The sequence below is a fragment of the Chionomys nivalis genome, chromosome 14 (genome assembly GCF_950005125.1).
Source record: "Chionomys nivalis chromosome 14, mChiNiv1.1, whole genome shotgun sequence".
NCBI lineage: Eukaryota > Metazoa > Chordata > Mammalia > Rodentia > Cricetidae > Chionomys > Chionomys nivalis.
Window position 1 is genome coordinate 69,481,814 of NC_080099.1, and position 27,529 is coordinate 69,509,342.

The window sequence follows — 27,529 nt, forward strand, 5'->3', positions numbered from 1 at the left end:
ACTTTTATGTCTAGAGATAATCTTGCAAATAACAGTAGAAAAAAAAGATAAAAGATTATATAACAGTTACAATCTCAATGAAATCAGAATTCAAATCTAAGTCTTCAGTTAATAAATTCTATTGTTTTTTTTTAGTATATTTCCACAAGTAACAAATGACAAGTCTATAAAAACTATGGTCAAATCCTAAAGCATTACAATAGTAAATGCCCTTTAAAGGTGGAACATTTGCTCCTAAATAAAGTTATTTCTATGTAAAATATGTAAAATGATCAAAGCTAGTTTCTATTACTATAGCCTCAAGCACTTGAGGGAAGACTTTACCTTGTACTTCCTTATCATGAGATTCTTTTAGTTTTGTCCAGAGCTCCTTGAAGTCACTGGACACATCTGCAGAGTTAGGGCTTCCACAGTTGCTTCCCGAAATGCTCATCTTCTTACCCGGCTTCACACTTCTGTTTGTGGATGTTTCCCCTGACCTTTCTCGTTACCTTACATCGGTGTGAGGTTGTCTCTGATGTGTTCAAATACCTGAAATGACAAATTACAATGTGTCATCTTTTGCACATCTGCTTATGTAATTTGAAATCAGGATGAAAGTCGAAGTACAGCTATTTTTAAGTTTTCTTTATCTATTTACAAGCAATCATTTGGAGAATTTGGGAAGAGAAAAGAAGATAATAGTGAGAGCAGGCTGTGGTTGAGAGGCAACGGCAGGCGGAGATCTGAGTTTAAAGCCAGCCTGGTCTATGCAGTGCTAGGGCTACATAGTGTTACATAGTGTGAGACCCTGTGCCGTTGAGAGAGAGAGAGAGAGAGAGAGAGAGAGGGAGGGAGGGAGGGAGGGAGGGAGGGAGAGAGAGAGAGGGAGAGAGAGAGAGAGAGGAAGAAGAAGAAGAGGAGGAGGAAAAAGATAGCAATGAGAAAACTATGGTTTCAGTTGTTGGCTTTCACACAGGATAAATCTCGGCTGGTTTCCAGTTTTCCATCTAAGAAGGAATAATTACTCGTATTATGTTGAAGTTAAAGGGCTCTAATAATATTGAAATGTTTACAATCGTTCACAGTCAGTACTCAATCATCCTTATAAAATGTACTGGCCAGCTTTACTGGCTTATGCTTACAATTGGAATACTCTGGAGGTGGGGGAGGATCCCAAATTCAAGGTCAGCCTGGGCTATATAACAAGACCCTATCTTTAAAAGAAGAAAAGAGAAAAGGGAATGGGGGCCTGCAAGATGAATCAGCAGGCCTGACAACTCGAGTTTGATCCCTGGAAGATGAAAGAAAGAATTGACTCCAACAAGGTAGCTTCTGGCAGCCACGTGTCCCGTGGCATGGGCACATACGTCCACCACATAGTAAATAAATAAATGTAGAATTATAAGTATGCAAGGAATGAGAATGTAGGTAAGAAGTGCTTGCTGAGCACAGAGAAGGCCCTGGGTTCAATCCCTAGCACTGAAAAAAATTACCGCTTTAACTTTTGGAGAGATGTGCAGTGCAACACTTACAGTTATAATGAACCAGGTAAGAAAACACCCTGAAATATTCCTGATTTTATAATCTCTTACATACATGCATGTTATAACACCAGGAAGATGGCTGACATATTAAGGCATGGGAGGATCTATGAATATTTCTAGGAATAAGTCGATATGATACACATACAGCAAAGCTCTAAGAATGCTCTATTTAGAGGTACAAAACTATTAGGGTAATGGTACTTTGTGACTCTTACGTAGTGCCAACTAACGATTAACTTTACAATTGATGCAGCCCCTAAAAAGAAGTAACAGACTATTCAGGAACTCAAGTGGTTTAATAAATATTTTAAACTGTGCTCTTACCTGAAACAATTAATTAGCTATCATTACAAAAGTAACCTATTGGGATGGTGACTCACGCCTGAATCTCAGCACTGGGAAGGCTGAGGGGAGAAGTTCCAGGCTGTCCTTCTCAAGAAAAACAATGAAAGAAAGCAGGGGAGATAGGAGGAAGGGAGCACAACACAGAAGGCCCTGGAGATGTAGCTCAGTGGGTAAGTGTGCATCTAGCACTCACAAGGCTCTGGGCTCCATTCTCGGCACTAGACAGAGGCAGGAAGATCTGTAATTCAAGGCCATCCTCTGCTCTCCAGCTACAGAGAGTTTGAGGCCGGCGGGATGCATAGTCTCCGTACAAAAACAACTCCCGGATAGAGAACCGGCTGTTTAAAGAGCACTGGCTGCTTTTTCAGAGAACCCAAGTTCAAGTTCTAGCACCCAACAACAGCTCACAACCTTTCGCAACTACAGTCCCAGGGAATCTGACACCCTCTTCTGTCTCCAGGGACACCAGGCATGCATGACACCCATGCACATAAAATAATCCCAGCACTTGGGAGGCAGAGGCAGGCGGATCTCTGAGTTAGAGGCCAGCCTGGTCTACAAAAACAAGTTCCAGGGCAGCCAGGGCTACTCAGGGAAACACCTGTCAAAACGAAGGAAGGAGGGAAGAAAGGAAGAAGGAAAGAAAAAATAAAGAAAAGTTTAAAGGTTTAATAACTTTAATGGGAAGCTTAAAAGTGAGTTAACAGTTTAAACTAAGTATCCTTTAGGAAATGCTTCAATGACGAGGTAGTTAAAATAATGCAGTGCTTTTGTTGTTTTGAACAGGGTGGAGACCTGTTCGCATCTGCGTGCGCTGCCACCACAGCCGCTCAGCTACATAAAACACCATTAATACCAAGTTTGCAAATTTCGGTTCACGACTTCCTTCCCGTCTACCCGCTCGCCCAGCACTTTGGAGCCCATCTTTTGGCTCTGAACCGTTATTCGCAGCGCACCGCGCCCTTGTCCCCTCCACACTCCGGTCTCGCGCTCTCTGCGGACACAAAGGCTAGGTGTGCCCTCGGCATCGCGAGCCTGCACACCGAAGATGCTCGGCAAGGCCAGGCGGTCACGCCACACAAGGGAAACGCACGGGCCGGTCGGCGCCCCTCTCACGAGCAAAGCGCAGGCTCGCCAAGCCCTCTACAACCCCGTCTCCAGCCGCCGCCCGGCAGACGCCCCTCAGCAGGTCACACCGAGGGCGCTCCCGAGGGTGCCCGAAAAGCGCGCGCTGCGCAGGCGGCGCATGCGCGGGGCGGGCTCAGTGCTGAGGGGCGCGCCGTCGCGGGAGCCCGAGACTCAGCGTGGACCAGGAGCGCGGCGCGTCCTCCGGGCCGGCCCGGGCCCAGCCTCCCTCGCCGGGTACCTCACGCCTCGCCGCCGCGGCGGCCTCTCCTAGAGCGCGGCTCCCGGCCGGAAGTGGCCGCTCCGACTCCGCTCACCCGGTATGGGGAAGGAGAGCCTGTACTCACCGCTCCGAGCCTCCCTGGAAGCCCTCGGGAGCGCAAGGCCGACAGTGGTGTCTTCCGAGCCGGGAAGGCCCCACCGCTCGCTCCTACCCTCCTTCCGCCGCGTTCCCTCCCTCGCCAGGCGGCCGGACCCACGGCGGGGACGGCCACAGCCTCCCGGAGGAAGGCCGGAGGGCGCCCGGCCCCGCCCGGCCCGAGCCCTGCGGCGTCACGTGACGTCAGCGGCAGTTCCCGCGGCCGGCGGGCGTCACGCCCCTCTCCCCCAGCTGCTGAGCGGCGGAGGAGGGGCTGCTGGTGCGGACCCGGATGGAGGATGCTCCGGAGATGAGCCGCCCCGGGGGCCCGGAGGCTTGGCGAGTCCCGGTTCGTGGAATTCCCTGGCACATTTTCCAGCTGACCTGTTGGGAACTTGATCGCGAGCCCTGGGTCGGACGAAAGTTAGTTGGCCAGACCGTGTGAGCCCAGCACGATTCAAGGCCGGTGTGCTGTTCCACACGGAGAGTTAAGATGGACAGATGTTTCAGCCTTAATTGCCTACAGTTTAGTGATGGGATCCGACAGTACTGAATTTGAACGCCACATTTCAAAACGATTGCCGAAGTTAAATGATGAGTTTCTTTCAAGTGCCGAGTAAGAAATTAGAAGTCTAGAATCATTAACAGGCTGTTAAAACTTTTTTGTGGCCGGGCGGTGGTGGCGCACGCCTTTAATCCCAGCACTTGGGAGGCAGAGGCAGGCGGATCTCTGTGAGTTCGAGACCAGCCTGGTACAAGAGCTAGTTCCAGGACAGGCTCCAAAACCACAGAGAAACCCTGTCTCGAAAAAAAAAAAAAAAAAAAAAACTTTTTTGTGCTTTTGTTGAAACGAGTGTTGAGTGCCCCATGCAAGCTTCAAACTCAGTATGCATGATTTTTTTTTTTTTTTTTTTTTTGGTTTTTCGAGACAGGGTTTCTCTCTGGTTTTGGAGCCTGTCCTGGAACTAACTCTTGTAGACCAGGCTGGTCTCGAACTCACAGAGATCCGCCTGCCTCTGCCTCCCAAGTGCTGGGATTAAAGGCGTGCGCCACCACTGCCCGGCTCAGTATCCATGATCTTGAACTCTTGATTCTCCTGTTGCTATCTTCTGAATGATGGTATTATACTATTACAATAGGCATATGACAGCCACCTCGCCAAGTCAGTTTATTTTACTTTTAGACAGTGCTGGGCATCCAACCCAGGGCTTTGCGCATGTTAGGTAAGCACTCTACCAACGGAGCCACATTCCTGGCTCTTTGCTAATTCTTTTAAAATCAGGATTTCCTGTGGGTTGTTTTAAGGTTCAAAGTATGGGGGGAGGGCCAATTTGAATACAAACAGCAGATTCTACAGTGAAACAAATAGATGGAATTACAATATCTTTTTAAACCAACCCAATAGTTTTCTGTGATGCTTAGGTGTCCCAGGAGACCTAGGAATACTACAGGCTTTGAAAGTTGAATAGTGCAGGACAAGGTGACCAAGCCTGTAATCCCAGCGGTGAGACTGGGGAGTTTGAGGCCAGCCTAGAAGGCAGATTACCACTCATCTCCAATCTCTGGAACGGGACACTCCAGAGCATTTTTGTCCTGTTTTCCCACTGCCATGCAGCCATCTGTAAGGAGCTCCCAGCATTCATTACTGTTACCGTACCTTCCCAGTTATAGTTTAAGATTTTATGTGCATGCATGTTTGCCTACATTTATGTCTGTGTACCATGTGCATGCTTGGTACCTGCAGAGGCCAGAAGAGGGCTTTGGATGCCCTGGACCTGGAGTTGTGGGTGCTCCTGAGCCACCATGTAGAAACTGGGAACAGAACCTGGGCCTCTGCAGAAACTGCTGAGTCATCTCTCCAGCTCCCTGCTTCCTCATCTTGAAAGACTTAATCAAAGAATGAAAACTATTAGATTTATTTTCCAGCAAACACTCTACCATGAAGTTATGCACCCAGTCCTATTGCTAGCACAACATATAGTCTCTAATTGTCAGAGTGAAACTTGTATAGTTTCTAATAGAAATAGGGAGTGTAGATGGATAGTCTCTAATTGTCAGAGTGAAACTTGTATAGTTTCTAATAGAAATAGGGAGTGTAGATGGTACGCTCCATGATCCCAGCCTTTGGGGAGGCTGAATAGGACAATTGCTATGAGCCTCATACCAGCCTATACTACATAGCCAGGCCTTTCCTTAACCAAAAACAAAACACCTCTCTGTATGTAATCCATTTATATAAATCAGAATCCATGTAAACATCTTTAAACATCCTATGAAATCCATCACCAAACCCTGTCGGTCATACCTAGGAAATCATCTCCTAAATCCATTCCTTTACTTTCATCACTTACCACACAATCTTCCGCAATCCTACTTTTATTTGTTTCTGAGACAGGTCACGTGCAATCTAGGCTGGCCTCGGATTTACTAGGTAAATAATGTTGGCCTTGAGCTCTGACAGTCCTACCCGTGACGTCCAAATGAAACTCCTAATTCACCAAACTCCAAAGGGCAGTCCATATATCCATAAATGAGCTCAGCCTAACATATAGGAGGGTTTCTGTCAGGTAAAAGAGCCAGCATCCCTCAGGGACTTGTGAAGCTGGTTCCCCTCTGCCAAAGGAGGCATTTCCTTACCTCTGGCCTAAGAGACCCTTGGCTACCTGTGGCACCTATTAGCATATCAAAGCTCATGCTGGCCTCCTCCAGGCTCGCTCAGTGTCAGTAACCTGGTATACATTTCCAAGTTCATGCTAGAATATTAGTCCTTATTATCCCTCCCCTTTCCTAAAGCCCCACAAGCTACCAATTCTCTAAACGGTTTTTTTTTTCTATTGTCTGTTCACTGCTATTCTCTCGCTGATGCAGAGGGCCATGGCCTATCTGCTGACTGTGCTCAGTCTACTATTTGTCTCAGCTCTGGATGCCCCTGCAGATGCCTGTGGCTTTTCTCTCTCTCATCTACAATAAAAGAAAAAAAAAAAAAAAGCCTTTCCCTTGGCCATTGCACGAAGCAGGCAAGTCAGTTTCCACACTACCTCCACCTACAAAGTAGTGGAATTGCAGGCATGCACTACCATGATCTCTTACCTAAACTACTACCAATTGATTTTCTACTCCACCCACTCAGACACCTATCTAGACTTTTCTCTTCTCTGATATTTGGAAAAATTGAGCATCTTTTCCCATGGTGCATATATTTTGTTTATGTGCATTGTACTAAACAATTTTTTAAGATCCAGTCTAATTAGTAAGATGCAGAATTTGGGGACAGAACTGAGTTTGAACCCTGCTCTCACTATGATCTCTGCCACATTTTCCCTGCCTGTAAAATTAGTTGTGCAGACTTCACAGGGTATGAGGATTAATGAATATATGAATACCAGTTAAGATAGTATTCAAATATATTCAAATATATGCTCAATTTAAAAAAGCTAGCTATTAGTATTTCTGAGCTAAGAGACAAATACCGTAATATATTTAAAAGTAATTTGAAATAATTGAAGAATGGAATTAAAGGCCTAATCTCTGGAAACAAATATTTTAAATTTAAATTTAAACTGGGCATTGTGGTACTTGTGTTTAATCCCAGCACTCAGGAGGCCGGGACAGATCTCTGAGTTTCAGGCCAGTGGGGTCTACATAGTGAGTTAAGTTTAAATTTAAGAACCTAGTTTAAAAAGGGTAATTACCTCCCTCTCCTTTAAGCTGGCTACTTCCAGATCCTTTTTGCACAGCAGCTGTGAATTTAAATCTGATAATGTCACTTTGCAGTTTAAATGCCTTCAGGGACTTCCTGTTAACTCTTTCAAAAAAAGCCCATTTGTACATTTGCATGTTCTGATCTCTACCCTGTAGCCCTCTGTTATAGGTTATAGGTGCTCCTAGAACCCACTGTGTCTCTTCCTGGATTCTCACTAAACTCCTTTCCTCTTAACCAGTCATCTTTTTACCACAGTAGACAGTTCCTATTCTAGCACCATGTTTCTCCATGGTGAAACATATATTTATAAATTTTTCATATTTAGGGTTTTTTGTTTGTTTGTTTTTCACCTTTGAGGCTTGTAAGTTTCTTCTTTTTTTTTTTTTCTGGGTTGTTCTGTTTTTCAAAATGGTCCTGGAATTTACTCAGTGGACCAGGCTGGCCTTGAACTCACAGAGATTTGACTGCCTGTCTCCCCAGTGCTGGGATTAATGGAGTGTGCCACCACACTGGCTTTCTTGTTCATTTTTAATATCCCCACTATAGCCTAAGTAGGACTCTGACTGACAATGAGTTGGGCATCCCTTGACAGATTTCCCATTTTTCTTGTATTTTGGATACACAGAAAAATTTTAGATCAGGTGTAGTGGCACAGGCTTAACATCCTAGCATTCAGGGAATGAAGGCAGGAGGGTCAAGAGTTCAAAAACAGTTCAGCTACACCTGAATTCCCAAACCTTCCTAGGCTACTTGAGACCTTGTCACAAAACAAACAAAAACCAAGAACAAAACAAAACTTAGATTTTCTTTCCTTTTGTTTTTTCCCCGTTTGTTTTTCAAACAGGGTTTACTGTAGCCCAGGTCTGGAGCTCACATTGTTGCACAGACTGACCTGTAATTCCCTCTGTAGTGCAGGAGAACCATAAGCTCTTGTCACCTGGCTCCCACCTCCCAGGGTTACAAGAGTGGGCCACCACATTTTACGAGCTTATATAGTGTTCACTTCAGTCGTGGAAATGGTGATCATAATTGTAGATACTTACCCAAAAGAATTCTAAAAACTGCCATGGGAATAAATTATGAAGTTCCAAATATTTCCTGAGAAAGCATACTTAAAGAAGCAGTTACTTTGAACTCTTCATAATACTGTTTTTTTCATAACTTATGGTATATATGTGTGTGTGTGTGTGTGTGTGTGTGTGTGTGTATTTGAGTCCTGATCTTTCCCTAGGCTAGTGATAACTCAACATGATTCTGTTGTAATTCTGGGCATCCTTAGTGAACTGCAAGTCCCAGACAGTTGCTTGGTCATAGAGGAAACAAAGCTGCACAAAGTACCGTGTTGCTAAGCTCAGATATTCTCTTAAGTTTTTCTTGTTTTGTTTTTTGTTTTTTGTTTTTTGGTGTGTGTGTGTGTGTGAGGAGGGGTGTGTGTAGCCTTATGCATGCTCAGCAAGTGTTCTACCACTGGTCTACATTCCCAGCCCTGTTAAGTGTGTTTTGACTTAAAATATTTTATATTTTTCTTGGGTGTATGGGAGCATGGCCCTATTGTAAGACAAGGAACATCTGTACCTGTATATTGTATTGTGATGACAGAATAAGGCTATTTCTTTTTTTTTTTTTTTTTTGGTTTTTTTTTTTTTTTTTTTTTTTTTTGGTTTTTTCGAGACAGGGTTTCTCTGTGGCTTTGGAGCCTGTCCTGGAACTAGCTCTGCAGACCAGGCTGGTCTCGAACTCACAGAGATCCGCCTGCCTCTGCCTCCCGAGTGCTGGGATTAAAGGCGTGCGCCACCATCGCCCGGCTAGAATAAGGCTATTTCTATCAAAAGCTTGGGACTCTAGCACCCTCAGAGTTGCCCCAGTTAGGGCTGCAAACGCAGTGTCTACCCATGAGATTCCCTAATTGGGATGCTCAGTTTAAAAGTTGTATGATGAAATGGTCAAAGTGTTAAATTCTGTGCCGTGTGTATTTAATTGTTCAAATTTCTTGTGTTTTATAGGATTTTTTTTTTAGAATTTAGAGCCTAGTGTAGCTTTCTAAAATCATTTAACTCTCACCATTTTAAAAATAAAATTCTTGATTCTACAGTAAATGCTTAAGTCCCACAGTTGGATAACTGAGGTGTGTGAAGGGAAACTCAATGTCAGGTAGACTCACGGCACCAAAATGTCAGGTAGAGGGGCTGGAGAGATGGCTCAGAGGTTAAGAGCACTGACTGTTCTTTCAGAGGTCCTGAGTTCAATTCCCAGCAACCACATGGTGGCTCATAGCCATTTGTAATGAGATCTGGTGCCCTCTTCTGGCCTGCAGGCATATGCACAGACAGAAATATTGTATACATAATAAATAAATAAATATTTAAAAAAAAAGTCAGGTAGACTCACGGTACCAAAATTACATGGTTTAAGTCTCATGGGAGGCATTGGGTAATCCTTAAAATAGCCCTTGTTAGCTTCCTTCTGTTTCCTTTGCTCTCTTCCAAACCTTCAGAGTATTCTTCAAGCTTTTCTGTACAGTATTTTCATTTTCAACTGAAAAACCAGTCCAGGTTAAATAAGACAATTGAGCTAAGAGGGTGTGAAATGCCGATATTTCTTTCTCAATTCTGTGATTTGGACAATGCCATAAGGCAGTTTTTTTTTTTGTTTTTTTGTTTTTTTTTAATCCAATTGCGTCTCACTACCTGTTTTTTGTTTGTTTGTTTGCTTTTTGTTTTGTTTTGTTTTGTTTTTCCAGGGGTGCAGAGTCGTATACTACAGCTCAGGCTGTTCTGGAATGCACTGAAGTCCAGGTAGGCCTAAAACACATGGCGGTCCTCCACCTACTCTCCCCAGGGCTGGGATGAGAGGAGTGAGTTCCTCCGGACCTTCTTTGCATCCACCTTGCTCTAGGTCACCAGTGAGTCCTTGTGCGGCAACAGCTAGTTTTTAGTACCAGATATCCTTTTGTCCCTCCTTACAGTGGGAGACAGTCCTTTAAAATCACCCGACTGCCTCCTCATAACAGGCTGGGCTCTTGCTGCCACTTTAGAAAAGATCAGACAAGTCACCTACATGTCTGTTGATGTCACCTCCTAAATATAGTTTGTTTAGTGTTTTCTTCTATTCATACCCCCCCCCCCCATTTCAGGTCATTTCTTACCTCTGCAGTCTTGCCCACTATAATGGAGTCTCTGGCACTTGCCTAAGATCTAAGCCATTAGTGTTTAGTTTACTACTCTGCTTAAAACCCTGCATTGACTGTTCCATGCCTACAGGCTAGAATGCGATCCTTACAATGTCACAGAAACTTCAGTCCTCCCTCCCCACTCTGCCTTACACCTTGACCTTCTCCTTTATCAACACGAAAGAACTTTTGTTCTTTTCTCCTTTTTTGACATGGTTTATCCAATCCTTTGCTCCCATTTCTACTTATCCGTTAAGATTCAGTTTAGGCAGTGCTGCTTCCAGTTGACCTAATACTTCTTTTCATCCCTTCTTCCTGTCTTGTTCAACAAAGACTGCCTCATTCACCCATACGGCAACACTCATCTTTATCAGTACGCTAATGCTATTATGTTTTAATTCTTTTCATAAAGCTTTTATCTTTTGCAGCGATGTCAGCTTCTGAACACCAGGGATGCTTTCTCCAGTTGTCTGTTACCCTAGTTCTTTCCAGAATCTTAGCATTATGCTAGCTGATAGCACCACAGATATAAATTAAAATTTTCTTTCTTTTTTTTTTTTTTTTGGTTTTTCGAGACAGGGTTTCTCTGTGGTTTTGGAGCCTGTCCTGGAACTAGCTCTTGTAGACCAGGCTGGTCTCGAACTCACAGAGATCCACCTGCCTCTGCCTCCCGAGTGCTGGGATTAAAGGCGTGTGCCACCACCGCTGCACTTCATATCTTACATACACACATACACATGCACATGTGCTCGTGCCATATGCACAAACAAAGACACACAAAAACACTGAGATTTATACTAAGGGTTTTTCATTTTGAAGCAGCATCTCGTACTAACTCAGGCCAGCCCCCCAAATCATATAATTCTCCTGCCTCAGTCTCTCACACTTTGGGATTATAGTCCAGTGTCACTACTTCGTGCTTTCATACTAAGTTTTTGAGGACTAATATCTCTCTTACCTAAATGGCACATCTCGGTTCATGTGCTCAAGGCCATGTGGTTGGTTAGTGACTACTGTTTTGAGTACTACTATACATAATGACCAAATCAGTGTTACAGGAACAGATGAGATTTTGTGATTCATATAAAGAACCAAGATGGAACTAGGAGTGGAGTGCAGTATTTGAATCTCATTGTGCCCTGTTTGTGTCTGGAATTCCCTATCTTTCTTTAACCCCCTTCTTCTTATATTTTCCTCCTCTTCCATACCATTAACTGAGAACCTGTATCTTCCGGCTCAAAACTTAAGCCAGCCATTAAATCTATTAAAGTAATTTATAAAAAGCCAGTACCTGTAGCATAAACATGATCCTGGAAAATTGGAGTGAGCTGTCATACTTGTAGTCAGCGTTATTTTCAGCACAGCCCAAGAGTTTGAGAAAAAAAAGGGAATAGGGTTTTTAAGACAGAAGTATGTTAATTGAAAATATTGGACCAAGTTAAATGAATACTTGATAGAATTTTTAAAGAATTGTTTATAGTTATTGGTAAGTGGTATTTATGTGTGGGCATATATATCATTAGTGATCCTGCTCCAAGTGCCAAAATACTGGCTTCACGGTTTGAGTTGAAAGTGCCGAAGTTCATTATGCTGCGTAAAAATATCTGCCTTTCCCACACTGGAGCACCGGTCTGAGCTCCCAAGGTCCTAATGAGGAGCAGAAGGAGGGAGAACATGAACAAGGAAGTCAGGACCACGAGGGGTGCACCCACCCACTGAGACAGTGGGGCCGATCTATTGGGAGCTCACCAAGGCCAGCTGGACTGTGACTGAAAAAGCATGGGATAAAACCGGACTCTCTGAACATGGCGGACAATGAGAACTGACGAGAGGCCAAGGACAATGGCACGGGGTTTTGATCCTACTTCATGTTCTGGCTTTGTGGGAGCCTAGACAGATTGGATGTTCACCTTCCTAGACCTGGATGGAGGGGGGGAGGACCTTGGACTTTCTACAGGGCAGGGAACGCTGACTGCTCTTGGGACTGGAGAGGGAGGAGAAGAGGAGTGGGGGGAGGGGGAGAGAGGCGGGAGGAGGGGGAGGGAAATGGGAGGCGGGGAGGAAGCGGAAAAATTTTTTTTTTTTTCAATTAAAAAAAATTTTTTTGGAGATAAAAAGTGTAGTTCTAGCTGTCTGGGGATACATGTTGTTCACCAGGCTGGTCTTGAACTCACAAAGATCCATGTACTTCTGCTTTTCAATGTAGGGAATAATGATATATATCACTATTTCCATACCAAAACTGTTCATATTTTTGAAACTCAGAAAAACTAGTTAAAATTAAATGGTTAATTCTAAAAAAAAAAAAAAAAAAAATCTGCCTTTGCTGGGCCTGGTGGTGCACTCAGGAGGCAGCCGTATGTGGATCTCTGTGAGTTCAAGGCGAGCCTATTCTACACCGTGAGTTCTAGGACATAGTGAGACCCTGTCTTGAAAAAAAGCAAAAAATAAATCAAAACAACAACAAAAAAGTGCTAAAGTTCCAGTCAGGTTTAGAAATTTTATAGTTATTTTTTAAAAAAAAAAGATATATTTAGAATACATGAGTCATGTCAGCATCAAAGTGGTTTTTTTTTTTTTTTTTTTGGTGTGGATTTTTTTTTTTTAAATCGAGCTCTACATTTTTCTCTGCTCCCCTCCCTGTCTCTCCCCTCCCAAGGTCCCCATGCTCCCAATTTACTCAGGAGATCTTGTCTTTTTCTACTTCCCAGCATCAAAGTTTTTATGTTGATGGCACCTTAGATATTTATGGAAGTACTTACAGCAGGCGCTGAAGATGATCAGGGAATGGTGGTTTACACTTGTAAATCTGTAATCAAAGTACTTAGGAGGCTGAGGCATGGTTGCTGCAAGTTGGGACCAGTCTGGCTATACAGGAAGTTCTAGCTAGCCTCAGCTACATAATGAAACATTTCTCAAAAGCATTTTTTTTTTTTTTCTGAGACAGGGTTTCCCTGTGTAACAGTCCTGGCTGTTCTGGAACTAACTCTTGTAGACCAGGCTGGCCTCAAACTCACAGGGATTCACCTGCCTCTGCCTCTCAAGTGCTGGGATTAAAGGTGTGCGCCACCACCGCCTGGCTTCAAAAGCATTTTTTTTACCCCATAGCTGAGGAATATAATTCACGATAGAGTGCTAAATTAGCATGCACAGTGTCCTGGGTTTGGTCCGTTATACCAACAGTACACACACAAACACAGAAGATTGCATATTACTTTCAGTGTGAAAGAATACCTCATTCAGTCTGGCCCGTTTTCAACCTAGATCAGCAAGTTTTAGAATTTATTTATAGACTTGTACTTTGTGTAACCCAGGCTAGCCTTTAATTTTCCTGTCTCAGCAGGGATTACAGATGTGTGCCATCATACCTGGCTAGAAACTTTATTTAGTTTGGTTAAATAAGTAGCCAAAGCTATAGTGGAGTAAATTCCCTTCTTCTTCTCTAGAAACTGACTGTGTTAAGACAGGATCTTACTCTTTACCTTAGGCTGACCTCATGGCAGTCTTCCTGCTTTAGACTTAGGAGCTACCATACCTGCTGCATATTTGTTTTTATTTTAATTTGGCCTAATGTATTTTAATTTGGTGTGTATATTGTTGCGTTGCGATATATGTCCATGTTGGTGTGGATATGCACATGTATGCATATGCACGTGGAGGCCAGGTCAACATCATGTATCTTCCTTACCTGTGCTTCCTATTAGTCAGTCAGTGAGTCACTTTGGACTCAGAAATCTCCCTGCCTCTGCCTCCCAACTGCTGGAATTAAAGGCTGCCATAATGCCTGGCCTCCATCTTACTTTTTGAGACAGGTTCTCTCACTGGGCCTGGAGCTTACTGACTGAGTTAGGCTGGCTACATAACTTGTCTCTACCCCCTGGGGTTCTTAAGGTGGTGAGGAGCTGAATTTAGTACCTGTGCTTGGAGAGCAAGTACGTTATGGACTTAGCCATGTTGTTACTGTTTGCTGTTTTGCATATATTTGTTTATTTTAGTGGGCTTAGGGACATAGCATCCATGTGGGAATCAGAAGACAACTTGCAGGAGTAAGTTCTTTCCTTCGACCATGCAGGTCCTGGGGACTGAACGCAGGTCATCAGTGTTGGCAACATGCACCTTTACCAACTCAATCATTTGTTTTTAAAGATTCATTGAGTTTCATTTCAATTTAGTAATGGGCAATGTTTTACTGGATATATGATTTTTCTCAATAAAGAAACTATATGCTTGATAAAGAAGGTGCTTACACAATTTATTCTTAATTGGAGATGTGGTAATGATTTAAGAATGTTAGTCTCTTATTTTCAAAATGATGTGTCATGGACAGGGACATATGTTTATAATGTAGTATGTAGGCAATATTTTATCTCTATGACTACTTTATAGGTTTATGAAGTCCAAGAACCTTAAGTAGTTATCCCTTACACCTCCTTTCTAACACGGACACTTAGGAGAACCTTGGGACTTAACTGCCAAAGAGATGCCAGAAGAACATAAAAAACCATCACCAAGACTAGAAAACTGAAAAAGTTTATTTTGAGAATCTTGAAAAGTGAGTCCTTATACTTTTATCTAGTCAATATACTGTATTGTCATGTGTGTGTTGCAACCGTGCCAATAGTACTTATTTACAGTTACATAAATAGAAGATACTCTGAAGGGCTGACTGCAAGAAGAGCAAGTCGCCAACACTTAGAGTCTATTTATAAAGCATTCCTCGATAGACTTATAAAAATAAACACATTATCATGTCTGTTCTAGTTTGTTTTCTGTCTCTGTGATAAAAACACTAATAAAAGCAAGAGTTTATTTGATTTATAATTATCAATCACAGTCCATTATTGAGGGAAGCCAAGGTAGGAACTCAAGCAGGAACCATGGAAGAAGCTGCTGTTGGCTTGCTCCTGGCCTGCTCAGCCACCTTACCAAACACAGGGGTGGAACTGCACATGCGGGGCTGGGTCCATCAATAGCAATCAAGAAAATGCCCTCCTGGCGTTCCCCCAGGCCAGTTAGCAAAGACTTTCAGTTTTAGCTACTACTTTTCCAGTTTTTCCTGAGTTATAATCAAGAATACAAAAATTCATAGTGAAATCATGCTTTAACATATGATGCCCTCAGTGAGCTTTTAGGAGACTGATAGGCTGTGTCAGGTCACCATGTGGCTTGGCAAACCAGTCATAGTCCTGGTTAATAACTGTTGTTCTAGTTTAATTATTAATGGGACTTCCTTTTACAAAAAAATGTCTTGGTTTGGGTCTTAAATCATAGACCAGAGGTTTTAAAGAATTTTAAATGTAAATAAAAAGAGAAGACAGATGCTTTTTTTGTGATCAGGAATATTTCCTTCTCAATCATACACAGTTCTACAGTCATATCTAAACTATTGGTAGGTCATTGTATGTATTATAGAAGCAATGGAGCATTGTATTTTTTGATGTATTAATATGATACTGAGTCTGGTGTATATGTCTTATGATCTCAGTACATGGGAGGTGGGGGTCTCTGAAGTTCAGGTATATCTTCTGCTGCATGGAGTTTGAGACCAATATGAGCTATATGAGACCCTGACTCAGATAAAAATCCCAGATAAAAAATAAATAATGGCCGGGCGGTGGTGGCACATGCCTTTAATCCCAGCACTCGGGAGGCAGAGGCAGGCGGATCTCTGTGAGTTCGAGACCAGCCTGGTCTACAAAAGCTAGTTCCAGGACAGGCACCAAAACCACAGAGAACCCTGTCTCGAAAAACCAAAAATAAATAAATAAATAAATAAATAAATAAATAAATAAATAAATAAATAAAAATACACAGAATTTTTATGAGTTGAGAAGTGGTTTGATATTTGTAGGAAATTAATTCAAGAACAGTGTTAAAATACAATTGTACTTGTGTGTGTGCCCGTGTGTGTGTGCCCGTGTGTGTGAGCATGCGCATGTGCACCAGGACCCACAGATTTGAGTCCTGTTCCACCTTGACTGGAGGTCAGAGAGTTTGAACTTATTTTTGCTCTCTCAAAGTTGTTGACAGCAGATGTGGCTACAAACAAGAGATCCTGACCTAGAGTGTGGTTAATTAGTATTTTGAGGATAGAGGTGAATCTGCTCCACCTTGACCAAAGGTCAGAGAATTCAAGTCCAGACAACAGAGTGCTTGACTGAGGATGCTCTGTCTATTCCTTATATCATGTTAGTGAAGTCTGCTGCCTCCCCCTCCTTCCTGGAGTGAAGTATATAAGCGTGTGGAAAATAAACATAGGCAGTTTCAGTATTCATTGAATTTCCCTCCTGGTGCTGTTCTGTGTTTCTGTTTTCTATTTCTCTCATATCTCTGTTCCTTTTGCTTAATAATTCTAATCCTCAAGCTCCTGCCCTGGAACATGCAAATTCCATCAAGGCTGGACCCCGACAGATGTCACCACAATGTGTGGCTTATGACAGTGTGTGTGTATGTGTGTGTACATATAATTGTTTGGCTTGGCTTTCTGAGATTGGGACTTGTTTTCTAGCCCCAGCTGGCCTGATCCTTGTTAGATGCTTAATCTTTTCTCAGACTTGTTCAGTCTTTCTGTATCAGTCGAAATGCAGTGTATAAAGACAGGATGTCTCTCCCTGTGTAAGAGCCCTAGCTGTCCTGGGCCTAGCTCTGTAGACCAAGTTGGCCTATATCTTCTTTTTTGAACCTAAAAGTACAGAAAGGTAGAGCAGGTACAATTTTCATTATTTTCACAGAGGCTCACGCTAACTACTGCTGTTAGTGTCAGCTGTAGCTCTGCCTATAAATGTCCTGTTTGTAGAGGTAGTCTTCGCATACGCCGTGCAGTTTTTGATATGAAAGTTTTACATTTTATAAAACTACTTAATTGTGTTTATTTTTTCTGTTTTGTAATTTATTTTTGTTCTAGGCTAACCTTAAACTTCAGTTCTGTCTCAGCCTCTTGAGTGCTGGAGTACAGGCATTCACCTACTCGGCTCAATTTTTAATTTTGTGTTTTGCTTTTTTTTTTTTTTTTTTTTTTTTTTTTTGGTTTTTCGAGACAAGGTTTCTCTGTGGTTTTGGAGCCTGTCCTGGAACTAGCTCTTGTAGACCAGGCTGGTCTCGAACTCACAGAGATCCGCCTGCCTCTGCCTCCCGAGTGCTGGGATTAAAGGCGTGCAAGCCACCACCGCCCGGCTGTTTTTTGCTTTTTTTAAGACAGTGTTTTTCTGTCTGTCCTGGATCTCGCTCAGTAGACCAGACTGGCCTTGAACTCACAGAGATCTAACTGCCTTTGCTTCCCAAGTGCTGGCATTAAAGGTGTGCACTGCCATTGCCTGCCTAGAAAATATTTTGAAAAAATAATAAAGTTTGTGAATTTTAGTCAAAAAATTATTACTTAAGTTAATTTATAACCCCAATATATCTTTCTATTTACTCCAGAAGCTTTAAACTGTAAGATATCATACTCTTCAGTTAGTTTATTTAATTTTATTTCACAGTTTTATAGAGATGTGAAATGTACTTTGATAAAGTTACCCAGTTTGTTGTATTTAAACTTTTCAAATATATTTTTATTCTATGAGAATTTAATAATTCATACAATATATTTTGGTGATAGTCATCCCCAACTTCTTCCCCTAACTCCTAAATACAAGGTCTTATTTGGCCCAGATTGGCCTGGAACTGTGTAGCTGATAATGACCATAAACTCCTAATCCTCCAGCCTCCATCTCCCTACTGTTGGGACTGCAGGTGTATACTGGGTTCTATTTTTTAAACCTTTTTTTGCATTAATAATTTATTTCTTAGGAATTTTGTTCTACATAGACTTTTATTTGCCTCACATATGTGTGTGTGTGTGTGTGTGTTCTGGAACTCATTTTGTGACCAGGCTGACCTCAAACTCACAGAGATCCACCTGCCTCTGCCTCCTGAGTGCTGGGATTAAAGGCGCGTGTCACCATCGCTTGGCGGCAGTGTATGTCTTATTACGGGTTTGTTCAGCAGTGTGTATCCTCACCTCTTATTTGCTGTGCATTACGGTCAATTTTCCTGATTTCTCCTAATTCAGTTCATTAGCTACTCTAATACTCAAAAGTTTCTTTCTTAATCTCAGGCATAATTATTCTAATATAATTCAAGAAATGAAAAATACACTCATTGTTAGATTTCTAGAATTCTTTCTTATCTGCACTGTGTCTCCTTTCCTTACTTCCTGATGTTTACAGAGGCCCTGTCTCCTGCTGTAGCTCAGGTGGCCGCCAGCTTGCAGCAGTCCCTCCCCATCACCTCCCGAGGGTGTGGACTATAGGTGTGAACTACCATGCCAAACATCTTCCATGTTCTCACAACCACGTCTATGCACTGCACAAATGCATGTGGCATGTGTGTGACTGAAGCACACGACGGCTTTTCATACATAGTCTTCAGAGTCAAGCTCTTGCATCGTGTCAGAGGTTATATTTGATTACTTCTGGTAACCAGGCCCTCTTGGAAACACTCCCAATAAACTCGCACTGTTCAAAATCCTGTTTTTCACTTGAATGAAAGTGTTACTTAAAGATCCAATGTGGTTGGGCTAGAGAGATGGCTCAGAGTTCAATCCCCAGCACCCACATGGTGACTCACAATATGTAATGAGACCTGGTGCCCTCTTCTGGCCTGCAGGCATACAGGCAGGCAGAACATTGTATACATAATAATTTTTTAAAAAAAGATCCAATGTAGTCAATTTGTTTTTATTATAATTTTACCAATGTAAACATAATAAAGTCTTTGGATCAATACTGGGAACAGAGTATATACTAACTGGTTATTTATCTGCTCTTTGGCCCTTTAAGATTGGCAGCCAAATTCAGGAAATGAGTTGTAGTTTATTAGAAAATGCCTTTCTCACAGCAGGTCAAGTTTCAGTGCAGCTCAGGTTTTGTGGGAATGAATTGAATACATGAAACAAAAATAGGCTAAAGTTCTTTACTTCCCATTTGAAATTGCTATAAAAAATCCATTTTAGGTATAAAGTACATCAGAATTTATTGATAAACTAAAGAAAAAGCAGTTTGATAATGTTTTCCTATAATATAATATATTGGACAATTGTCTGGTCTTGCTGTCTGAGTCACTTCAGTAACAACCAGATTTAGGCAGATGAAACTCGAAAGCTCCTCACCCGACCTTTTGGCCTGTGGCCTTCTTTGAAACCAGTGGAAACTCTACACAACTTGAAACTGGGGGAAATTAACAGCCTGCACAGCCCCTTGGCTGGAAGTCAGAGCTGGTACATGTGTGCTCTTTGCTTCTGACCTCTGACAGAAAAACCTGGGGTTATTTCATAGCTCCTAAGAATATATTGGCTTTGGGGCAACTGATTGAAGTTGAGGATGGATTTAAAAATGTAATCTTGGGGCTGGAAAAATGGTTCAATGGTTAAGAGCACATGTTCAGTCCCCAGTCTCCACTAATGACTCCAGTTCTTAGCCTCCATGGGCGCCCAAACACATGTGGCACCCACCCAAACACCTTTTAAAAATTAGAAAAACAAGTGTGGTTTGCATTGGCTGTTTCCTTTCTCCTTTTCTTGTTCTCTCATTCTTGATTGGGATGCCTTCTGGAATACAGAATTGCACATTGACCAGAAGACCAGATTCTTCTCCCCATGAAGGACATTAATGGATAAGAGGGACACACAAGATTTCTATTCCATTATTTTTTGTAATGAATGGACTGGGTTTTGATCCTACTTCATGTTCTGGCTTTGTGGGAGCCTAGCCAGTTTGGATGCTCACCTTCCTAGACCTAGATGGAGGGGGGAGGACCTTGGACTTTCCACAGTGCAGGGAACCCTGACTGCTCTTGGGACTGGAGAGGGAGGGGGAAAGGAGTGGGGGGAGGGGGGAGGAGTGGGAGGAGGGGGAGGGAAATGGGAGGCTGGGAGGAGGCAGAAAATTTTTTTTCAATAAAAAATAAAAAAAAAAGAAGTTTATGTTAGCCTTGGTGGCATACACCTTTAATCCTAGTACTTGGGAGGCAGGGGCAGGAGGATTTTGGTGAATTTGAGACTAGCCTGGTCTATATAGCAAGTGCCATCACAGTCAGGGCTATGTAGAGAGACACTGTCTCAAACCTGACCCCCCTGCTTTAAAATTTTAGAGGTTTGCGTACATAGATGGGAGTCAGACTAATGATGCATCGTTGTTGGCTATGATGGAAATGCTGAGCTAAGATTTTGAACATGTGCATTTGAGGTTTTCTTCTGGTAGCATTCATACCTTTGCTGTGAAGGACTCATTTATCAGTAATACATATGGTCTAAAATTCATTTTCCCTGGTTACTTTTAAGGCTATCTTTAATACAGTGAACTGTAAAGTTCTTACTATTCTAGTTCATTTTTTATTCATAGCAAGTTTGTCAGTCTTGAATTATCCAAAAAAGCTAATTGGGGGAAAGTTTAATTAAATGAAAATTACAGAATCCCATTCCAAAATATAAAGTTGAGTTTGAAATATTAACCATAGTTTTTTTTTTTGCACAAAACGCATTTGGTTTCACAACTTTTTCTTCAAAACCATAAACATAAAAAAGTGTTCAGAGTCTCAGGTTTGTCTCTGAGCAGTAAGCCCTGAATTTTAAACAGCATAGTTCACAGTTTTTAATGACAGTATGCCACAGAGTAGCAGAAACATCATGATGTACTCTGAATGTATATTGTACCTAAACATTAAAAGAAAAGAGAAAGTTCAACTAAATAAAAGTTTTGACTCATAGTTCCTCAAATTTGGAAAATACAATTTATGTTGAATAAAATGAGGGATGGTTTGCTGAGTCAGCACATTCCACTGCCGCTGCCCTGCAGAGCCCTTCAGAAGATGTTTTATGCAGAACTGCCTAGAAGCAGGACCAAGAGGCATCAAAGGTTTTCTCTATAAAAGTGGAAATCTCTGAACAACCCCTGCCCCCGCTTTACTAGCACACTAAAAGTGTTATACTCTTATGTTTGAACGTAACATAAGCTGGGGTCACTGGGGACAACGGAAAGGTCCACTCAGCCCTGTCCAGATACCCGAAAGGAAAGTACTCTGTATAAATCTGCTGGGCTTTCAAAAGTTCCTTGATAAATTCAGTGTCAGCTGTTGAGTTAAACTCCCCAGGGGTGGGTGCACTCAGTTGTTCTCCAGATGACTAACAGGATATATGTGGTGCTAAAGTCAGTCTAAAGGCTGCTTGCCTTCTAGGTGACGAACTACCACAAACATTAACTGACTCCATGAAAGAGATATGAAGGGGCTGTTTTAGAATGTAAGTGGAAGGAAGATCCAAGTATTCTGTAACATAAAAAGGTTTCAGACCCAATAGGCATGACACAACCTGTCTTCATTCCTTTCTGTTCAGCTCAGCCAGTGCTTTGGAGCCCAATAGTTAATCAGTTACCACATCCCACAGTCTCTGCTTTTCACACTCCTCAAATCTTGCTGGGAATTGTTCCTCCCAAGTACTTAGGCTCACCAAGCAGGACAATACCTTTTTTCCTTTTGCCTTAAAGAAACAATTATTATTTTATTAACAATTAGATTTGCTATATGAACTTTTACCATATAGCAACAGCCTGTAAAACATAATAGTATATATTATCAAAAAAAATAGCTGGCTGAAGATGATTAATTAATATGTGAGATATACTTAACAGAATATTCAACTCAACTTTTTAAATGCTAATAGTTATAACTAACTTACAAAAAAGTACAGCAAAGTATGTAGTGTACCAAATAACTTTATCTCAACAAATACATGAACATAGATGCAAGTTCACAAAACAATATTTAACCGGCTTTACAGAAAAGAATAATAATGCAGATACTTTAATGCTGCTGTATTAAAATATCTATCTTAAACATTCTACTCTTTCAAAGATGCATTTAAAATTGGAAAATATAAAAAAATATGAACTTACCCTTCAGTTTATTTAGATTCTGTCTGCCCCTGGTCAAAAGCAGGTGGTATTTCTCTGCTCACTTCCCCTGAAATTAGGAACTTAGATGTTAGGTCAGTGAACACCACCTCTCTGGACCACGTCAGAGTCTGCTAGACACTACTGCGATGTGGAAGCGGCCTGCTGCATCTAAGCTATATACGGAGCGCAATGGATAACCGAACATGCCTTTCATTGAACTCGCCGGGCAGGTTTTCGGCCGTCTGTGGAACACGGAATCAAACCAGAATATGTTGGCATAACAGGCCAGTCAAACTGGTTCTTCTGTAGATCCAGAACCTGTTGGACCAGTCTGCATCAAAGGCTAGCTCAACATGCTGCAGCGGCTCAGCTCTGCTAAGCTTGTATTGGGTGAGTTATCCCCACCTCCAGTCAACTCCCAACAAACTACTCAGAATATTGTAGCCTCCAGCAAAATAATTCAGAGTTCTAGTGGGAGGAGTAGCTATGCGCCAGCTACATTGTTGGGAGCTTCTCCTGGTGGATAGAGTAGCAGGCAGGCTGTTATCCTCAGAGGTGGGTAATCTGTTTCAAAATGTATCCTGGGGCCCTGTGCCAACCAAAGCCTCTAGATACTGATTATCTGTAGTGGAGAAGAATCCCACAATGCCTGACCTTTCCCACATGTCCATCTGGGTTCATTTTCTAGTTTAGCCTTGAAGAGTGGAGATTAGTATTGCACACAAGGGTAGTTGCCCTGGGGGCTAGAAGGAAGCATTACTGGAGAGAGAGAAACAGGTGGAGGTTGACCAAACATTTGCCTGGGTGTGTAGTCTGCCTTGTTTTCAACTGAGCCTCACAGCATTCCAAAGTCTAGAATCTGAAGGCCTGCTTCCATACGGGAGAGAACTTAGAGAAGATTTTACTTTAGATATTCCACAGTTTAGCCCAGGAACGGTGCCGATTTCAGGCTAATGTGGGAAAACGCACATTGAGAAGAGTTGAGAATGATGTTGGTGTCTCCAGTAAGCTATCTAATAAGCTTTTGGAAGAAGGAAGCGAGCAACATAGGATTGATTTTGGTAGAAATTATTTGATTTTCTAGGGAGATGAAGTGGAGCTCTTCCTCTCCTAACACTTTTGTGTTTAGAAACAGCTTTTTCTACCCAGGCGCTGATTCTCAAACCTCTGTGCTTCAGACTCATCCAGCTGCAGTACTGCTAAACCACTTGCTGGACCGTGCCTAGGCGCTCTACCTGCACAGGCCGGGGTTGCCCAAGCACTGCTGTGCAGGCCAGGACTCTGCTCTGCCCCACCCCCTTCTCTCATGACTAGCTTCATTCTTGTTTTATAGTGGAGGATGACCAAGTTCCTGTCCCTCCTGCCTCTACTTCCCAAGTGTGGAGATTACAGCTGTGTTCTGCTCTTTTGGACAAGAAGAATTATAAAAGAATTTTTTTTAAAAAAAAGTTAAGTTTCTGGGATGAAAATTCCACTGAAATAACCCAGTCTATCCCGATACCCACTATCCAGCCCGCACTGGCCACGACCCCAGATTTCAGGCTTGAACCACCATACCCAACTTCAAGTTCTTTTTCTGTACCTGATTAGTAAAGTTACAAAGTTACCATATTCATTTTTGAATCTCCAGTGTCTGGAACACTGACTGACATTTTAAAAGTGCTTAATAAATGCTTGCTAAGTGACTGTTCAGAAGCAGCATTACTAGATTCCAGGGAAACCACAGCAAGTAACCATTATGTGAATCAAACTGTAGAAGTGCTATAATTATAACAGGAGGTGGAATCCCAGAAAAGAGAGCAGTGTGATTGAGAGGATAGTGACAATGTCACAAAAGACCATTTAGAGCAGGGCTTCTTTTAAAAATTATTTAAATTTTTTATTTATGTGTGAGTGTGTGTGTAGACCAAAGGAGGATGTCATGTGTCTTGCCCAGTGTGTGAGTGAGTATGTGTGTGTGTGTGAATGTGTGGTGTGTAGGCCAGAGGAAGATTTCATGTGTCTTGCCCAGTGTGTGAGTGTGTGTGTGTGTGTGTGTGGTGTGTGTGATGTGTAGGCCAGAGAATAATGTCATGTGTCTTGTCCAGTGTGTGAGTGAGTATGTGTGTGTGTGTGTGTGTGGTGTATAGGCCAGAGGAAGATTTCATGTGTCTTGCCCAGTGTGTGAGTGTGTGTGTGTGTGGGAGGGGGGTGGGGGGTGTAGGCCAGAGAATAATGTCATATGTCTTGCCCGTTTATCATTCTATCTTCTCCCTTTGAGACAGGGTCTCTCACTGAACTCGGAGCTGGACTGGAAGCCAGCAAGCCCAGGTGATGATCTTCCTGTCTCTGTCCTGACCAGTGCTTGGGTTATAGACGCATGTGTGGTGTGCCTGGGCTCTGATGTGGGCACTGAGATCTGCATCATGGTCCTTGCGCATAGCAAGTGCTCGTACCAGCTTCAAGTTGGATTTCATAAACGTCGTTCACGCACAACCACCTTTAACTGAGAAATATTTTCATAAGCTCGGGTACCTAGAAATATTTACTAGCACTAGATCACAAACAAATTCACTTTAAAACAATTTTTGGTATATATAATTATATCATTTATTAAAGAAAGAAAATTTGTATTCTAAGGGAGTAGATGTGCTTGTTTGTTTTTACATGAAGAGTTAATCTTGGCTGAATATTTAATCTTGCAAGATGTAGAACATTAGAAACATTTTTCATGGTTGAACCACATTTTGATTTTATAATGGTTGATGAGAACACTGCTTCACATACATACACTGTAAAGGAAAACAACAGACATACGTAGTATAGAATGACTGAAGCCAGTTTAGGCCGTCGCATACTACACTTCATAATATACAGTGGTCTCTGCTCTGAGCCCAGGATGTGGTATGACAGAAAGTATTCAGGAAAGCTGTGTGTGCTGTATGTTCAGAGACAAAGCTGCATGGCAAAATGCCTGCCAGAAATACCTCAGACTCATCACACATTTGGTTCTGAATTGATTTTAATCACCAGTTTCAGAGACCTTTCACTGTTAGCAGGGTTTTATTTTGTTTTGCTTTGTCTTTTTTTTTTCTTGTGACTGGACATATTTACTTATGTAACCCCATCTGGGATTAGGACTCAACAATTTAAGAAGCTGGACTTAGATTTTCTCTCTCTCCCTATCTATCCTTCCATCTGTCTGTCTGTGACTAAACATGGCTATCTGTAGGACAGCATAGAAGTGGAGGTACACTGTAAAGAATTCCTTTGACTTGGTACCATGAAAAAGTGTTAATCGTCTGAAGAAACCCTTACAGGTGTTAAGGTTATTTCCTAGAGGAAGAGTCAGAGGCTATTTTAGAGTCTGTAGGCTACATTGTCTTTGTTGCAACTATTGGAAGCAGATTTAGCCAGGCCGATTTTATAATTCCAGCAACTAGGAGGCCCAGGCATGAGGATGGCAAATTCAAGGCTGGCCTGGACTGTATGGTATGATCCTTCCACAAAAACAAACAACAAAAACAAAACAAACAAGCAAACAAACAAACTCAAACCAAAAACAGATGTAGTAGGTGATGGGGATTGTCCTCCACCTTAATTCACTTACGCGTCAGAGGTGTGCCTGAGGCTTGTCTCCTGTTAACTCTAGAGCTTGTCTTGATCTCAGAGCCCACCCACTTTAAAAGAAAGGGGTGTGCTCTCAACATTTGCAATAGAGATTGTTTGCACGTGGTCAAGTGTCTCCTGTATTATTTGTGTTGTAAGCCTGGTCCCCGCAGTGAAGGGTGAGTGTGACCTATGAGTAGTGGGGATTAGTGGGTTCTACCATTAGAAGGGAAAACTAGTTGCTTTCTCTGGCTTCTGTCATGCCACTTGGTGACTCTCTCCCGTGTGCTCTTGACATCACAGTGACATGCCCAGCAGAGCCCTAGTTAACGTTGGAGCCGTGCTCCTGGACCTCCAGAGCTTTGAGCTAAATAAACATCTCAGATTTATCGTGCATCTAGTTCAGGGATTTTATTACAGTGACAGAAAATTAATACAGAGACCAAGATCAAGATCTTTTTTTTTGGGGGGGGGGTTTCACTAAACATGGCGGCTGTTGTTTAAGTGCCATTTCATAAATGCAACAATGTGATTGATAAGTAGATTTATTAACCTATGGTGGCATTGGAATTCTAACTAGTAGTTTGTTACTCAGTTAATCTTAATAGGTGGAATTTGAGACATAGAAATGTTTTTTTTTTTTCATTTTCTTTCCTGTTTCTCACCTAGAAATATCTTTCATATTAAAACACGGCCACTCAATGTCTATTTCTTTCTTCTGTATACAATACAGAATACCTATCAAAGCTCGGTTTTCAGAAGAACAGAGTATAGTTTGGAATATTCACTAAGTTTTTAAACTACTGACATATCTTTTGTACCAAAATTTGATTTACCAAATCCACAGCGTAATTATAATAATTAACATTGAATTTTATTTTGAAAGCTTTTTAATTCAGATGTTTACTTTTTATTCTAACCTGGCTGTCCCGAGGGAAAGTTCTCTATCTGGCAATTTCATGCTACATATTGTTTACCATAATAACAAAATATAACCAAAATACATTTCTACTTTGCAAATCAAACCAAAAGAACTAGCTTAATTACTTTCTACAATGTAGTAAAGCTAAGCTACTGCATATATCTGCCAATCTTTTAAACTGATGCAAAGTTAATAGAAAATGGGGTTAATGTTCATGGATCATAAAACGAGGAAGGCAATCAAACGATACAAGTACTAACTTGCACGCACAGGAAAAGTATGCACAAACATTTGTACCTGCCAATTTTCCCAAGTAGACATTTGCAACATACTGCTCAATAGTTAGTTGAACTTGATCACCATAAAATTAAGTGCATGCCTTACCTGAACAAGCTCCAATCAAGAGCTTGCCTTAACTACTCTTAGGTTATAAACGGGTTAGTTGGGTATTCATCATCATACGGAGAATTTAACAGACCCATTCCAATATCTATTCGGTACATGATGCTGTTGTAAATCTTCTGAGTAACTGAACAATTAAAATGTGTGAGGGCAAAAGCAGATGAGGCTATAAGGAAGTATTTTACAGGTGAATTTTTTTTTTTTTTTTTTTTTTTTTTAAAGCAAGTGAATTTAGTGCCGGGTTCTCCAAAAACTGCTGCTGAGATGTGGGTGCAGGGATCAGTGATTCGTGAGAAATGTGTTTCTTCTGCAGCAATATGGCACCTGGGGAGGCAGGACGGGGGAACAGGTGGTAGAGATCTCCACATCAGCACCGGAACTCCAGGGCTCTGCAGCATACATCACAGTGACTTTATTCTACCCAGAGCAAAGGATTTTCATATTCCACAACCTGCCTTGGTTAA

General features: G+C 41.9%; 1 protein-coding gene across 1 annotated transcript in view; it reads right to left on the reverse strand.

Moving 5' to 3' along the window:
• The window catches only part of Rbbp8 (RB binding protein 8, endonuclease), a 77,302-nt gene extending 73,745 nt beyond the window's left edge, over nucleotides 1-3,557 (reverse strand). Inside the window, exons 1-2 of the mRNA XM_057788694.1 lie at nucleotides 3,344-3,557; nucleotides 325-531 (exon numbers count right to left, since the gene is read on the reverse strand). Of these exons, the coding sequence (XP_057644677.1) occupies nucleotides 325-433 (109 nt within the window). The 5' untranslated portion in view covers nucleotides 434-531; nucleotides 3,344-3,557. The remainder of the gene's footprint in view (nucleotides 1-324; nucleotides 532-3,343) is intronic.
• Nucleotides 3,558-27,529: the final 23,972 nt, after the last annotated feature.